We start from the raw sequence: 16,888 nt of genomic DNA, 5'->3' as shown, positions 1-16,888 counted from the left end.
ATCCTTCAAAAAGGGAAACTCAAAACAGGAGAAAGGCATATATAAAAACAGTAAACACTGACCTCCTGAGGTTTCTACAACAAAAATATTCAAGTAGAAAATCTACACCATTACTTAGCAGCGGCTATTTCTGTAGTTTAGCACACTAACAGCACTTTATTCAGTGTGTAAGGAGCAAATGAAGTAAGCCGTGCTTTTAGCATGCCAAGAGGCAGAAAACACTGGAATGTAACAAAGACAGACTCACAATTCTACCAGTATAAACATTCAGTCAACATTCAAGAACTGTCAAGACTACACCACAAGAATTAAGATGCTGTTTATATATCCCATGATGCAATAATGGAATTGTTAATGCAGATTTGGAACTTTTCTTACCTCCCATTATACTTCAAATGGCTTCTGCAAATTCCTGCACTATATTATGCATAAGGAATACGGTTTATTTGCTTTTAAACATACCATGAAAAAACATACTGATACAAAAGACTACTTTGCCAGTAATGTTAATTCCTGCCTTATTTTAATTACTCTACTTGCTGTTCTGCCAGATCAGCTCACATCTGTACAAATACCTATTAAAATGTGTATGTACAAAAGTGGTATTCTACATGAATTTGAGATGAGGTGGTTTTATTTGGTTAAAGGGGCTTTCTTAAATTTAATGTTTAACTAAACTCAGATTCTAGTCCTAATGCTATATATTACTTAGCTGTTTTTTATTTTATGAAATTTTTAATGTCGTTTCTCTGAAATTCGTACCTAATGCTTAAACACACTCAAAATTAAAGCAAGTTTGGGTCTAAAAGAATATCCCATCTTGCTAAATTATTCTTCTAGAACTGGGTTTTCAATTGTTTTCAGTGACTAAAACTGTTTCTAATTTACTTCAGTTATTAGTTCAGAAGAAATTTAGTATTTGCTAAAAAGCAATGTAAATTGAAAGCAATTTATCACATGCAATTTTGCAAAAAATACTATGTACTAGCATCACTGAATGTACTTCATACAGTACATGTCCAAACTTCAGGCGTAAGAAGAACAAAGTGGGGAGTGGAGGTGCATGTAAAATGTTCATGCTATCATGCATTTAAAAAAAAAATTTCCTCTCTAAACATAATTAAGTTCACACTCACACAGCTCGAGCTTCAGTGCAATAGCTAAATCATCCAGCACTCAGAGAATAGAACCATGCAAAGAAGAGCAATTTTTAAAAAAGAACAACAAAAAAACAACAACAACAACAAAAAAAACCTGTTATCCAGTATCCATTCTGCAATGCAAAGGTGAGAAACTAAATCTATAAAAGGCTGTTATGGCTTAATTTTGTTTTGCGGATTAATTATGCAGCACTTGAAAAATGGAAAGGTGTGGCTTCACCTCTGACCAGCAGAGTTAAAAATCTCTCCATTTTCCTTTATCATCATGGGATACTCTTTAGGCAATCTAAATTAATAAAGACTTGCCACTTTCAGATGGACACAAGATCAAGTGTACCAGTTAGAATTTCACATTCACAGTACATAAGAAAATACACATGGAAGGAAAAGTAAAGGGTTAACTTAACAAGGATTTATTCACAGGAATACATGTAAGTAGAGAAAAAAAAACAACAGAAAAGCTAAACAAATGAAATGAAGAGGATCCAAACCAACTTTCACTCTGTAGCTTTAAACTTGCACCCTTGTGCATTTAACTACATCACAAAGGGCCACCAACATGCGCCAATACAGTGTAGATACCCTGCATTATTACATCCATTAACTTAAACATCTCATTAAGATCATGCTTTGAACAAAAAGAAAGCATAGAAGATAATATGTTGAGTGGGAATAAACACAAATATAGCAATCATGTCATCAACTTCTACAACTGTCTTTACGTGCCAACTAACATTTATGCAGCCTTTAACAGGTCTTACCATGTAACTCATTTTCAGAGATTCTGATAAAATCACTAGTATATAACCATGCAGAAAGCACATCACACTGACAGCACAGAGGCAAGTATTTTGCACAGCTATATCAGCTTTCCACATTGTGCAGGTTACACACAATACAATATCAATCTTATTCTTAACAGATCCTAAAAGGTATTTCAAGGCCTAATTGTTAACTACAGTACTTTATATCTATATTCTTAATAAAAACAAAATCCACAGAATCTTAGAAAAGGAACTTTAAATGCAGGGCTATACTGAATTGGTAAACTGCAACACAAAACTGGCGCAACATAGGTAAATGTATACCAATTTCACTCTATGTGATGCAAGCATGCTACTTCCCCACTAATTTAAATTACTTCTGATCACTATGAGCCAGAACGCATGCCTGAACCTTAAACTGCACGTTAAGAATAATGCCTTACTCTAGAAATTAAATCTAATGAAGTACAATAATCAAATCATATCCACTACCATAAATTCTTCTTAACGTAAAAATTAAGATGTCAATCTCTCCTTTGAAGCGTCCCTCCCTTTACCCCAAAAATGAAAGGAGTGACTCATTTGGCAGCTTGCAGGTTGCTTCACTGTGCCTAAGTTAACCCTAATTAATTGGTGTTTCTATATCATATACTGCAAGTGCCTGTTCCTAATGCAGACACAAGCTGCATTTTTAACTGTACTAACTTCATTTGTGTAGTTCTTCATTAACATGCAAATTCCTAGGAATCCCATCAAGCAGGATGAAATAATGTAGAAAATTCTTACTAAAAAAAAAAAAAAGAAAAAAAGAAAAAAAAGCCTTTTACTGTTTGTGACCCCCATTCTTAGGTTTCCTTTATTGTGCGCAAAATAGTTTTCCTCTTTTACGTATCCCTATGGTTCAATTATATGGTTCTTATTTTGGTACAAATCCCCACAATATTCCAGAATGTGCTGTTTTGTGAAAAGATTCTTTTTTTTCTTCTTCACATCCAGTGCAGAGTTGTAATAGGAGACAGATTTCCACCCACAAAGGCTCCAGATGTTAAAACATTTCCCAACATCGACTTAATACAGTGACGGCAACACCTCCCTCCCGCCCCTCCCAGTAGGGTTGGGATTGTACTGTATTCCCTACTGGTTTACCCTTCCCCCCAGTAAAGGGTAACATTTTCCCTGGGTGCAGAGGCTCCCTCATAGTCTCCCAGACTGAAGGACCTGTAAAGGAAAAGAGAAAGGTGTAGTCAAACAGTACTTTGAAATGTGAATGACTGATCTCTGTATAAAAAAAGAGTTTGTTTGGTTTTTTTTTTTTCCTCTTTTTTAAGCAGTAGGTGCAATCTAAGCTTAAAAGTGAATTTGTACCTAGATGTTCCTTTTATGAGTCTGCTTAAACAAAGAGTTGATTTTTAACAGGAAGACTATTATTCCTTACAACAACGTATACTTTAAAGCTACAATGACATTTCCAATATTGCATCTAAGCTTAGATTTAAGATGAAAACAGCTGCATGTACTTTAAAAAGACTCTGCCCTTTCAGTACAAAATTATGAGGCAGTCATGATGTTCAGGAAATATTAAACTTACCTTCTACTAACATAACAACTTCACTTTTAGGTAGATTCAACAAGATAGCCATATTGCCTCCTCAACAGAAATGGAGAGTAACAGGTTTTTTTTTGTTTGTTTGTTTGTTTTTGTTTTTCAATTTGGCATTATATTTAAAAGAGGAAGAAAAAAATCAACCATGCATCAAAACTTAAATGCCCTCACTGATTACTGTGTTTGAAGTTTGCTTATTTTCCATCAATTGTTCAGATGAAACATGCAATTCAAAGAGAATTTATTATGCCACCAACTCTTGAAAACATTAGCCTGAGTTTTAAATGGGTGTTCATTTAACAGTACAACTGAATTATGTGATACACTCCTATATTTCTGTGCAAATATTCTAGAGCAATTACCACATTTATACAATGACTCAATGAACAAACTTAACCTGCCTTGTTTTTTGGGTATTATAATAAGTTCTTCACAGCATCACACTACTTTATACACAGGTGCTTTGTTTATACAGTATGCACAGAAAGTATACAAAGCAAAGTGGTACACTACAGTCATTCTAGAATCCCATCACTGTTGTATGATTGAGCTGAAGTATTCTCTGACAGAATGGTAACCACTGCGTATTGGTGCATAAAGTGGAATGTCACAATAATAAACACATCAGCCTTCTCAAAACATCAACCTCTACAAACAGCAGAGCTGAAAAATATTGTAATATCCTTGACTAAGTGCCAAAACCATCTAACATGTACATAGAAATGTATTGGGTTTCACATAGATAAAGTATTTTAAACTTATTTTCTTGTCCTAGAGAAATATTCACCTTATATTACATCTGTTATTCCCTAACCCATAAGACACACATGGAGCCTGTGTCTAGCATGCTGCCTGCAGAACACACTTCTTACTTGGCTTATTAAACCTGAACAGATACAATTACACCTAGTCTTCTAACTTTGATACATGACCAAGCATACTGCATAGACTTTCATAGAGAGACAATTACTTTTGCTACAGCTACCAGGATTTTGGTTCAACATTACCCCTTTCTTTTTTCACAGAAGTGAAGATACTTGACACAGCTCATCTCAAAATTTTAATCTAGTCCACTAGTATTTTCATAAGGCAGAGATAGGAAAAAACTACACAATATTTTGCAAGGAAGATTCATGTGCTTACCTCTAATCATGGGACTGCAGCTACAATGCACGAGGTTAAACTCCATAGTAAGCTGCAAGGCGCTCTTTTAAGGGAAGAGGAAACTGGTCTGAGAAACGCCTCCAATTCTCATCCCCAACTTGATTTTTAAACCCATGAAGAATCTAAAAGCAATGAGAGGTAAGTAAAAGCGATCAATAAACAGAAGATACAAGATCATCATTCACAAGCAACATGTGTAATAGCCTTCAATCCTCCAGATTGCTCAGTTGTATAGCTCAACTGTCCCATTTATTAGATATCCTGTAACATTTAATGCCTCCCTTAAAAGAAAAGAATCAGTTACGTAACGTACAGAATATAGTTAGCAATTCAAATTAATATTTATTTACTAACATGACTTACAGGTTAGAGGTAGGCCATTTCACAATGCTAACTGTTTTGTCAAAGTACACATTTTCTGTTTATTATTACTGTATATATATTCCATTTGTAAATGTGTTACAGGTTCTGGAAGAAAAACCCAGTCAGAACCACAGCTGGTACTTCACAGAATTAATGCCTTTTAATTTCTAGCACAAACTAAAAACAATCCTATAGAAGCTGTGTTTTCCCATGGAACCTGTAAGACAACTGTAACTAAAACAGAAGTTGTTAAAGTCTTTCATACTTTGAAACAGCAGGGAACTACCAGCAGTAAAAAAGCCAACATTACAGACAAGAAAACCTCCCCACCTACTGATACCACTCTGGACCCTTCAATACAGTAACTTAACTGAAAATATGAAAATTAAATGATTATATGAAAAGGGCCTTATTATTTATGCTCTGAAAACATTAGGTTAATAGGTGAACGTAAGGAAGAACAAAAATAGGTGCAAAAGTTCTTCCTCACAACAAAACTACTAGAGTCTCAACATTTTTTTTAATTTTCTTTCTTTTAAACTCAACTATACCTAATTGTGGAATGGCCTGTCATGAAAACGTTTTTACAAAAAAAGCACTGTAAAATTTAAAGCTCATAGCGTAGAATTCACCCCCAATACATCATTTTCAAACAGAGCTGTCATTGAACCAGATTTAACAGTAGAGACATCACAGTTAATTTAACTATTTTTCTCCATTAAGGAGCTCATCCAAAACCAGATTTCTTTCCTTACCCAAACAGATTAGCCAGCCACCAAAACTACAAAAGAGATTTAAAAAATGCTTAGGTATGACAAAATGAACATTAAAAAAAAATAATAATAATTAAATCCTCTTCCAGTATTGTTTTAGCAGATGAACTTCAGCTAGTGTCTTTATATGTCTCGTTTTTAAAAAAAAAAAAGATAAAATTTTTAGGAGTATGTGAGAAATCTCAACTCTGACAGCTGTCTTACCCATGTTCTTGGAACAGTTATTTCCTCTATCAGCTCTAATGCCAATAAAGAAAAAATCACATAAAAAGACTTCAGGGGACTATGAAGAATGTTTTTTTTTTTTTTTTCCCCATAGTTCCTAAGTGGCACAATCTGTTATTCAGTTGGCAAAGGGATCCAGTCTAATGAGAAAGTAACCTAAAAAATATCATATGCCATCACTTGATGAAAGTTCTGACTCTATTCTTGCATGGAGAAAGACAAAAGAATACACTGTAAAAAGCCATGCACACCCTCATACAGAGTGGACAAAACCCACTGTGTCTAGTTTGGATGCATTAGATCCTGCATGAATATCTTGGAAAGAATCTGAGAGGAGTTTAACTTACTGAGGCAAGTACTGAGGGCCATAGGACCAGTGCAGAAACATGTACTGAAAATGCTTACAACTGTCATCACAGTTCCAGCATCCTGGACTTACTTTTAAGCTTTTAATATTTGTTATTTCCTTCTGACACTAGAATACTCACCACTGCACATTTCCTGAACCCAATGTTTCTTTCTAGCTACTCAGAGAGCTAGTCTGCTAATTTATGAGGCAGAATTTTTTGGTTTTGCTCCTCAAGATGGGATTTGAAGATTCCAGTTTATGTTCTGATGCTGCCATTATGAGTTACTTCAAGAGAAAACACAATACTGGCCCTTGACCCTAATACATTCTTAGAAATACACTCTATTTCAGCTTTAAGAGGAATTTCATTAATTTGGGACGTACATCCCTGCTCAAACAAAGATGTTTACTGAACAAGTAAAAGCATTTCTTCAAGAAACTGAAATTAGGAATTTTATTTATTTTTCATAACTTGGGACATGGAACAAATAATTTCAGGGTGGTCGGTTTTTTGCTTGTTGCTTATTTTACGCAATACAGCCACGGTTCTTTTGTTTAATCTCTATTGACAACTTGTCTAGGATGTATGTCCTATATTCAGAAATATACACTGGTTCCCAGAAGATCTGCTCATCCAAGATAGAAAACAAAGAGATCAGGATAGCACTGTAATATTTTTCATTTGCATTCTTCTGGACATTTCACATAATCACAGAATTGTAGGGGTTGGAAGGGACCTCCAGAGATCATCGAGTCCAACCCCCCTGCCAAAGCAGGTTCCCTACAGCAGGTCACACAGGCAGGCATCCAGGCAGGTCTTGAACATCTCCAGAGAAGGAGACTCCACCACCTCCCTGGGCAGCCTGTTCCAGTGCTCCGTCACCTCACTGTAAAGAAGTTCTTGTGCACATTTGTGCAGAACTTCCTATGCTGCAGTTTCCAGCTGTTTCCCCTTGTCCTGTCTCCACTCACCACTGAAAAGAGTCCATCCTCGCCATTCTGCCCCCCACACCTTAGATATTTATAGACCTGGATCAGGTCCCCTCTGAGTCTCCTTTTCTCAAGGCTGAACAGACCCAGTTCACTCAGCCTTCCCTCATAGGAGAGATGCTCCAGGCCCTTCACCATCTTCGTGGCCCTCCGCTGGACTCTTTCCAAGAGATCCCTGTCTTTTTTTGTACTGGGGAGCCCAGAACTGGACGCAGTACTCCAGATGAGGTCTTACCAGGGCAGAGTAGAGGGGGAGGATCACCTCCTTTGACCTGCTGGCCACGCTCTTTTTAATGCACCCCAGTAAGCCATTGGCCTTTTTGGCCACAAGGGCACACTGCTGGCTCATGGCCAACCTGTCGTCCACCAGGACACCCAGGTTCCTCTCCGCAGAGCTCCCCTCCAGCAGGTCATCCCCCAACCTGTACTGGTGCATGCAATTATTCCTCCCCAGATGCAAGACTCTACACTTGCTTTTGTTAAACCTCATCCGGTTTTTTTCTGCCCAGCTCTCCAGCCTGTCCAGGTCTCGCTGAATGGCAGCACAGCCTTCAGGCATGTCAGCCAATCCTCCCAACTTTGTATCATCAGCAAACTTGCTGAGGGTGGCCATTATCCCCTCATCAAGGTCATTGATGAAGATGTTGAACAAGACCGGACCCAGCACAGACCCCTGAGGAACACCGCTAGTTACAGGCCTCCAACCGGACTCTGCACCACCAACAACGACCCTCTGTGCTCTGCCAGTCAGCCAGTTCTCAACCCACCTCACTGTCCACTCATCTATCCCACATTTCCTCAGCTTTGTTATAAGGATGTCGTGGGGGACAGTATCAAATGCCTTGCTGAAATCAAGGTAGACTACATCCACTGCTCTCCCCCTATCCACCCAGCCAGAGACAACATCATAGAAGGCTACCAGGTTGGTCAAGCACGACCTCCCCCTGGTGAACCCATGCTGACTACTCCTGGTAACCTCCTTTTCTTTCAGTTGTATTTCTGTTAAATAAAGGGGGCTTCTTCATGGCAAAAGAAAAAATCTTGAACTATACAGAATATCATTTTCTAAAGATGACTTAAATGTGGTATACAAAATCCTGTTTTCCAAAATGCAGTCAAAATGCTGTTGACTGAAATTATGAAAAGCTCTCTGAGGATGATTATTTTTTTTTTTTTTAACTAAAATCCTAAGTGAACTTTTCAACACCACTAAAAAGAAGTCCGCAGTAACTTGAATGGACTTAAGTAAATATAAGTAGAATAAAAAAAAAATCTTCATATTGTTTTGATGTTTTGTCTGAAAGCTAGTAACTTTGCAAAGAAGCTTCACAAATACAGGAAGTACTGACTAAAATACACAGCAAGAAAGAAACAGAAGATCCCAAACCATGATCAGGATATATTGATAAGATATGATAATAGAAACATTACCTTACAGAACATGTCTCGAAGATCGTCTTTTGGGCTAATCCACGATGCAACAGCATCACAAAAAAAAATAAAGTCCTATAAGATTAAATAATCACATAGGTTAGAAACCCTAAGTTATAGGTCTGGAAACAATGCTCAACTCATTCTATTAACTGTACAAGATTTTTTGATCCTTATTCAAAAACTGATTTTATTTCCAGTTAATGCAGGCAATAATGGCAAACTATTCTACACCTAGATGTACAGAAATATAGAGTTGGGGCAACTGTTTGATGAGGTTTTTTTAATTAAAAAGCCAAACTCATAAACACAACAGCATAAAAAGGCAAACTGAAACCACAACAGTTTTCCTCTCACATCATAACCAGCTAACTCAAACTCTTTCAGTCCAATCATACAAATTCCGAAACAAACCATTTTAACATCAAGCAACAAATAAGACCCTAAGACCAACTCTGTCTTATAAATTTCCAGCTGGAAAAAAAGCAGCTGTATTTCTTCAAGCAGAGTCAGAGTTTATTTTAGGGACACACATGACATTCAAAACCAAAGCCATATCATAACCCCTGCAACATAGTTCACCTGAGGTTATGCACTACATTTCTTACTATATTGCTAAGATACCACCCCTCAATAATTGACACATTGAGCACATGTGTGTTTTGATAAGAAATAAGATAACTACTACAGAGGAGAGATGGGAAAATGAGAGGAGTTCTTAATTTTCTGCTCTCTTTATGTGTGAAAGAATAAATGGACAGCAGAAAAGAAGGGAAATGGCAAGTACAGAACAAGACAAGTGAAAACATCTGAAAAGTTCAGAACAAGAAATAGGCTCAATTTTTGTGTCTCAAAGAGAGGGATTTCAGGCAGAGAAGGAAATTCATCTTTTTTTTTCCTCTCATGAAATGTTACATGGGTATAGCTTAACTTCAGAGCTGTGGAGACTAAAGAGCAAGTAACATTCTGTTCTTGACACAAATCTAAAGAGCATCTTCCTAGTCATATTAAGTATTCAAGCAATATATCTGATGTTGAGACAGAATCTTCCCATCTCAAGTTTTAAGAATGAAGGGGTAGTTATCATTTTTGTTCTTTTACTTTTTTAAAGCCTAGATTACAGCTGAACGATAGGATTTAATCAGATTTTGCCTTATATTTTCATAGAGATCCCCTACACAAAACACTGACAAAAATATTGCATCATTCACGATGTTAGTCAGAGTTCATTATTTAGATACACATTTTAAGTAGAAGACAAAAAAAAAAAAAAAAAAAAAAGACTTTTAACACCTCTTTTCCTCCTTTTCACTGAAGAACAAATCCAGAATTATCATGATACTTATCACTACAATGTAAACTTTTGGTCTTCTTGGCCTTAAAATAAAGGCATATCGTGTTCCGCACTGAATCAGCATCAACCTAAACCTCCTAGTATTTCATACACATTTTAAAATACATTTTATGCAAATAAATGAAAAAAATCAGATCTATTCATGCATCTTACTTGGAATACGCCATTGGGGTTGACTGTGATCATGGTACATATCCCACGGAATGCTGAGTCCTTTTCCTCATTGTCTCTTATGTTCCGGAGAGAGGTGCACCTAGTAAGGTAGAGAAAATCTTAGCTAGTTTTATCACACTTTCATTCAATCAAGACAGATCTAGATGACAGTATTTGATGGAATAAGCCACACGGATAAAATGATTTGAAACACTATTGTGAACAGTTAGGAAAACGGTTATTGCAGTGTTTACTAGCATATTCCCATTATCTACCATCTCCAGAACCTTGTTCTTCTGTGGTACCATTTATAAAGTGTGACCTGTATTCCATTAAATACAAAAGACACATATCTGAAATATTTATAGTAACTATCATTATTAGAAGCAGAACATATAATACTATCACAGTATGAATTATGTCAGATACCAGTTACAGAACAGTTATTTAACTTTTACAGCAGCAAGCAAGCTATTTTATACATAAAACAGGTCTATAAACATATATTCCTTACAGCATTTCAAGCCTCCGACTGATTTTTTTTAAGTAAGGTAATGCACAGTTTAAATTTTACTGTATTGGCATGCATTGTAGTATCATTCTGGTGGATTTTAAAACGCTCTTTCATAGTCAAGCTTTAACACAGCAAGCATGTGACAATCTTATCCCATGCATAAATTAGTCGTTAGCCACAACATAAAAAAAATACATGACGGTGCTACTAAAAACTCACAAACCTGATAGGACAAGATTAGTCACATGGTTGGCAATGATTAAGGATTGAGATTTTGTAACCAACTGAAAATATATCTAAAAGTGAGATAGAGAGAAGAAAGAAAGAAAGAGAGTGAAGAAAAATGAATTAAAAAAAAAAAGATTGAATAATACACACCAGGGTCTTATAAACTGCTGTAGCATGGGGGCCACCTCTTGAGGACAAACGTAACCAAGACGACCAATTGTTATTGCTAAGGTAACGCAATCACGGTTATACACCACCAAACGCCAACCAAGACATGAGCAAATGAGGGGGGAGGAGAAAAAATAAAGAAAAAACAACAAATAACTCAGAAACAGAAACCAACAGAATCTGTGTATGATAATAAACATAAGATTTCACCAGTGCTGTTTATTACCACCCCCTAAATAAGAGGCAGCAACATATATGGTATACTTTCCAGGGTAAAAGAAAAATTGAAGAAGTAAATGAGAGAACACCAAAAACACAATTTAAAAACAAAAGGCTTTCCAATGTATGCAGTCATTCTGCTCTCTTCACTTACTTTATGTTAAATTTACCTACCATGCACTACTGAGATTTTATTCAAATGTACAATTAGGGATTCTCTTAATAAAAAGGAATTTTCAGCTTTATTATAAAGTATCCTAAACATTTTTTCAGTATTTAGAATTCAAGTTTTTAATATGCTTATCCATGACTAATACGCTTGGAAGTATGTTTCCATTAAATATACTGTGATCTGTCTACGAATGCTAAATATATGAAAATTCTTTAAGAAAACAAAAAAATTGTTCTCTTTATAATCTTTTAGATAATTCAAAGTGGTTGCTAGAGCAACTAACTGCGAAGTTAATTCTTCTTTTCTCAACAGTCTTCATCATAACAGCCATACAATAATCTGACTTCTGATGCAAAGGCATAAATACAAAATTGCTTCTTCACATTGTTTGGTAGTTCAGTCCTTCATGGAGGGACAGTTTGAAAAAACATAACTGTGTTTTAGTGGTGTTTGCTCAACTCACAAAAGATTAATCTTTAGAAAAAGGAGAAGGTGGGGAATAATGTATCAGGATTACTTGAAGCAAAATACATGAATAATACTAAAATCCAGCAGATTTATATGAAGCAGAGAAAGGAAACCTATGTTCGAGGGACATACTATGCAACACTCTAATTAAACAGGCAATTGTGAACAGTTTCATGAAACATGCAATAAAGCAGATGATGCTTTCTCCAATAAAAGTTTGGTGTAGGATATGCTAGTAGTACGAATTTTAACAATTCCACGAACCAGCTGCTCACTTGCAATGCACTATTTCAATACACAGGATCTAAAATTTTCAGCAGATTTAACTCGTTAAAATGTATTTGAATTGCTTTCCAAATACAAGTTTCAAGTTAAAATACACTTCAGTTTTATCCACACTTAAGTTTTCACAGTTAGAGTTTGTACAAGGAATAGAAACTTCTATCAAAGATCAAGTTTTTGATATGTACTCACTTTCAGTACTACTGCTTTTACTTAACACAGTCTCCTGTTTCTGTAAAAGTGTGCTCATGGCTCATTACTTAGCAAGCTAAAGCAGAAAACAGTAATACTCTTGCACATACCAGTGATATGCAGCACAATATCCCACAACAAACTTATAATAAGTACACCACACTCAACATTTATCTGCAGTTATGCATCCACATTTAAAGTAACTATTAAGAGAATAAAGGAAATGTCAGTGTTCAGATGCTTCCAAAAATTCCACAACAGTGATAGAAGCAAAAGTTTAAGATTGGATGCCTCCCAGTTACAGGCATTACATCCATCAGTGAAGACGAAAGGGGCCAGGAGCGTGGGAAGAAGGAATTTATGCTGACATACTATTTCATGGTTTATTTGAAAACAAGTACATATTTGCTCCAAAATGATCTTTTCAAAATGCAGTATCTACTTTATCCCACAACTTTGTAGTTTTCCTTGAAGTTCACCTTCCATACTAAACTGAGAATAGTAGGAGAGATGTAGCCAAAGCACAGCTTTTATGTTAAGAGAACATTGGAGGAGAAATACACATCGAAAATCTGTCACCAATTTTCTTCACGCTAAGCATAAAACAACTTGCATAATTTTTAATCATGTCATGTTATAATGACTAAGCTAATATTTTCTTACAGGACAAATTTTCAGACAAAAAAAAGGATTCTCAATTAGTAAATGATAAACCTGTAAGATTATTAATAAAATTCTGTTTGAAGTATGGAAGGCGTTCATTCTACCAGAACGTGCGCTCTATAAATGCAAAAGAAACAAGCCTCAGAAGTTCCAGCACAGTTTGGGAACTCTTTCCAGTTTGGAAGGTACAGCCTATTGGCCAGAACACAATGCATGTGTGCCAATTTTAGGCTTGCTTTCTAAATTTACTTGTTTATTTCTTGTGATCAGGTAACAGAACTTCATTGAAGTACATGACTTCAGCTATGTTGGAGTAAAAATGCCATCACAGATCTAGATTTTGGTGGTCTCACAAATTAGTATTTTAAAAAACAGCGTTGTTTCTTGGTTTTTGGGTTTTTGCTTTAAATTCAAATAATCTATTATTTGTTTTATATACACTGATCATATTCATTTCAAACACTAGAGATAAACATACACAGTGCACATGTGTCACGACTTGCATATATTTAAATAAGGCTAATATTAGGTTATAAGTGTTACTGTATATATATGTTATACATAATTCATATATAACACTGGAAGAATACTTAAAAAAAAATCAAATAGATAACAGTTATACCAAGTATTATAGAGGTGAGAAAGCAACAACTGTAAGAATCCAGATAGACGATAAAAGATTTAATGCAAGACTGAGACTTGTAAGAGCTTTTGCAAAACAGAGTTGATTTTGCTTAAAAAAGCCAAATACATTCCAATACAATCAGTTCTGGTGTTATTCCCCTACGTAATTTTTAAAATAATAAAAAAAAATCCATAATTCCTTCAGCACAAATGCTTCAGTTTTTGGGTACCTGTGTTCTCTAACAATGTCTTTGGTGTGTTGGGTCTGTTAATTATTTCTACAAGCTGGTGCAACACCATTGGAATATAAGGCTGCATCTCTATACCTGAAATAGTCAAAAAGAAATATTTAGAAGAAAATGATTGTCAATATATATAATCTAATTAGATTTGATACATTGAATTTATTATCAAAGACAAATTTCAACCTTAATTTAAGTTTTAACATGAAAGTATCAGTAAAAACTAAAAACAAACAAAATCAAAACAGACTAACCATGCTAAATGTGCAAAGATTCAAAGAAAAAAAAAAAAAAGCTTACCCATCTGAATGGAGATCTCTCCAATAGCCCAGGTAGCATTGTTACACACAGAAATGAATTCAGGGTTTAGGTTGGTTCCCAAAATGGGCATGAAATCAGCTAAAAAGAACAATATTAAAAAAGTGTTTTTTTTTTTTTTTAAATCATTTGAGCCTACTTAAATACTTGTAAAATGTTACACATGTATTAATGAGAGTTGCATTTCTACTACATATCAGATAAACTCGGATTTTAGAATCCGAGTAGATCAACAAATCTTTTCAAACTATGATTCTAAAATGCCTCTAATAGGCTTTATCTTTATGCAACTCTATAAACCCTTTTTCTCCCCTTCCTTAACTGGAGTAGAAGGGAGGAAGCAAAAGCAACCCAATAACAAGCACTTGTAGTTTTATAAATGGTTGAACAATCAATCCTTGAACCATTTAGATAACTACATATTCAAGCGTGCTAATAAGAAAAGAACCCAGAAGGCAATCTCATCTATCATTATAACGTCTGCTACTTGAACTTTACATTCCCAAGGCTATCAAAGCATACATTTGGCCAAGTGCATATCAAGAACATTTGAAGGATGAGATAGCAAATATTGTGGAAGCATATAATTTATGTTACATTCCTATTGAACACAAAACAAAACAAACGCCGAGAACAAACAATGGCTAAGCCAAAACATGCCTTCTAGCCAAGTTCTCCACTTTCACTATAGATCACAATATCACAGAATGGCTTGTGTTGGAAGGGGCCTCAAGGATTAAGTTCCAACCCCCTTTCTGCAGGCAGGGTTGCCAACTGCTAGATCAAGTACTAGATCAGGCTGCCTATGCCATCCAGCCAGGATGAGAGAGAGAGAGACAGGACACCCACAGCCTCTCTTGGCAGCCTGTTCCAGCACCTCATCAGTCTCTCAATGGAAAATGTACCCCTGACTTCTAATCTAGATCTCCTTCCTTTAGTGTAAAACTACTTTCTCTCATCCTATCACTATCTACCTGTGCAAAAACTTGATCATCCTCCTGTATTTATAATCACCTCCTAAGTACTGGAAGGCTGCAATGAGATCTCTATTCTGCCTTCTCTTCTCCAGGCTGAACAAGCCCAGCTCCTTCAATATGTCTTCATAGTAGATGTGCTCCAGCCCTCTAATCATGCTTGTGGCCCTCCTTTGGGCTCTGCAAAAGCTTCACATCCTTCCTTTGCTGAGGGATGCAATATTCAAGAAGGGTGTCACAATGGCAGAGATGGATAATCACCTCCCTCACCTTGACGGCCATCCCTCTTAAGATGCAGCCCAGGATACCATCAGCATTCCAAGCTGCAAGCACACACTGCTGAGTCATATTAAGTTTTTCCTCTACCAGGATGCCTAAGTCCTTCTCACCAACGCTACTCACAAAGAGTTCTCCCAGTTTGTATACATATATGGGATTACTTTGATGCAAGTGCAAAACTTTGCACTTTCCTCTGATGAACTTCACTAGGCTCACGTGGGCTCAGCTTCTGACTTTATCAAGGTCCTTCTGGATGGCATCCCTTCTACCATACCAACCGCACCACTTAGCTTGGTGTCATCAATTAATCTGCTGAGGGTACTCTCAATCCTATCATTTATGTCACTAAAATGATAAAAATGTTAAAGAATTCTGATCCCAAGACAGACCCCTGCGGGACATGGCTCATCACCAGCCTCCATCTGGACACAGAGCTATTGACCATAACCCTCTGGATGCAAACTTCCAGCCAATTCGTTATCCACCCTTCAAATCTAGCTCTCTCCAAATTAGAGATAATGATGCGGTGAGAAATCATGTCAAAAACCTTGCAGAAGTCCATGTAGATGCCCTCCCTTTGCTCACTGATGCCATCACTCCATCACAGAAGGTGACAGGTACAACCTTCCCTTGGTGACGCCCTGCTGGCTGCCTCAGATCACACGCTTATCCATCATGTGCTTCAACATGTTTTCCAGGAGGATCTGTTCCATGACTTTCCCACAAAGGTGAGGCTCCTACCCCATAGATCTCTTGGTCCCCCTTCCTCCCTTTCTTATAAAAGGGAGTGATGTTGCCCTTTTTCTGGTCACCTGACAGACACAGATTTTCATCTATGAAAAAGAGCGGCTTGGCAATCACATCAGACAGTTCCACATCAGAACCACAGAATGCATGTCATCTGGCCCCATGGACTTCAGCCTCATGAAGTGGTCTCCAACTTGCTCTGTCCTCATGCTGGAGCCAAGTTGCTCCCCCAGTTCCCATCAAGCAGTTCAGAGATGTGAGAAATACGAGAGTTCTGACTGCCAGTGAAGACTGAGGCAAAGGGCTCATTAAGTACTTCAGCTGTCTCCGTATCTGTGTAGCCAGTTCTTTCTCATTCAAAGGAGGTACACTGTCTCTGGCCTGTCTCTTCTGCCAAACGTACCTATAAAACCCCTCCTTGTTGTTTTTAATATCCTTCTCCAAATCCGTTCCATCTGTGCCTTTGCTT

At 36.6% G+C, this 16,888-nt stretch overlaps 1 protein-coding gene across 2 annotated transcripts in view; it reads right to left on the bottom strand.

Moving 5' to 3' along the window:
• Positions 1 to 1,550: 1,550 nt before the first annotated feature.
• The window catches only part of TNPO1 (transportin 1), a 79,189-nt gene continuing 63,851 nt past the window's right edge, over positions 1,551 to 16,888 (bottom strand). For both annotated transcript variants that reach the window (XM_042875232.1, XM_042875233.1), the window contains exons 19-25: positions 14,402 to 14,500; positions 14,090 to 14,185; positions 11,222 to 11,297; positions 10,330 to 10,429; positions 8,823 to 8,897; positions 4,671 to 4,813; positions 1,551 to 3,142 (exon numbers count right to left, since the gene is read on the bottom strand). In XM_042875232.1, the coding sequence (XP_042731166.1) occupies positions 4,706 to 4,813; positions 8,823 to 8,897; positions 10,330 to 10,429; positions 11,222 to 11,297; positions 14,090 to 14,185; positions 14,402 to 14,500 (554 nt within the window). In that variant the 3' untranslated portion in view covers positions 1,551 to 3,142; positions 4,671 to 4,705. The remainder of the gene's footprint in view (positions 3,143 to 4,670; positions 4,814 to 8,822; positions 8,898 to 10,329; positions 10,430 to 11,221; positions 11,298 to 14,089; positions 14,186 to 14,401; positions 14,501 to 16,888) is intronic.

Source organism: Lagopus leucura, unplaced genomic scaffold, assembly GCF_019238085.1.
Source record: "Lagopus leucura isolate 7727_CA_CO unplaced genomic scaffold, USGS_WTPT01 Super-Scaffold_100014, whole genome shotgun sequence".
NCBI lineage: Eukaryota > Metazoa > Chordata > Aves > Galliformes > Phasianidae > Lagopus > Lagopus leucura.
This window is presented reverse-complemented; position numbering and strand designations above follow the sequence as displayed.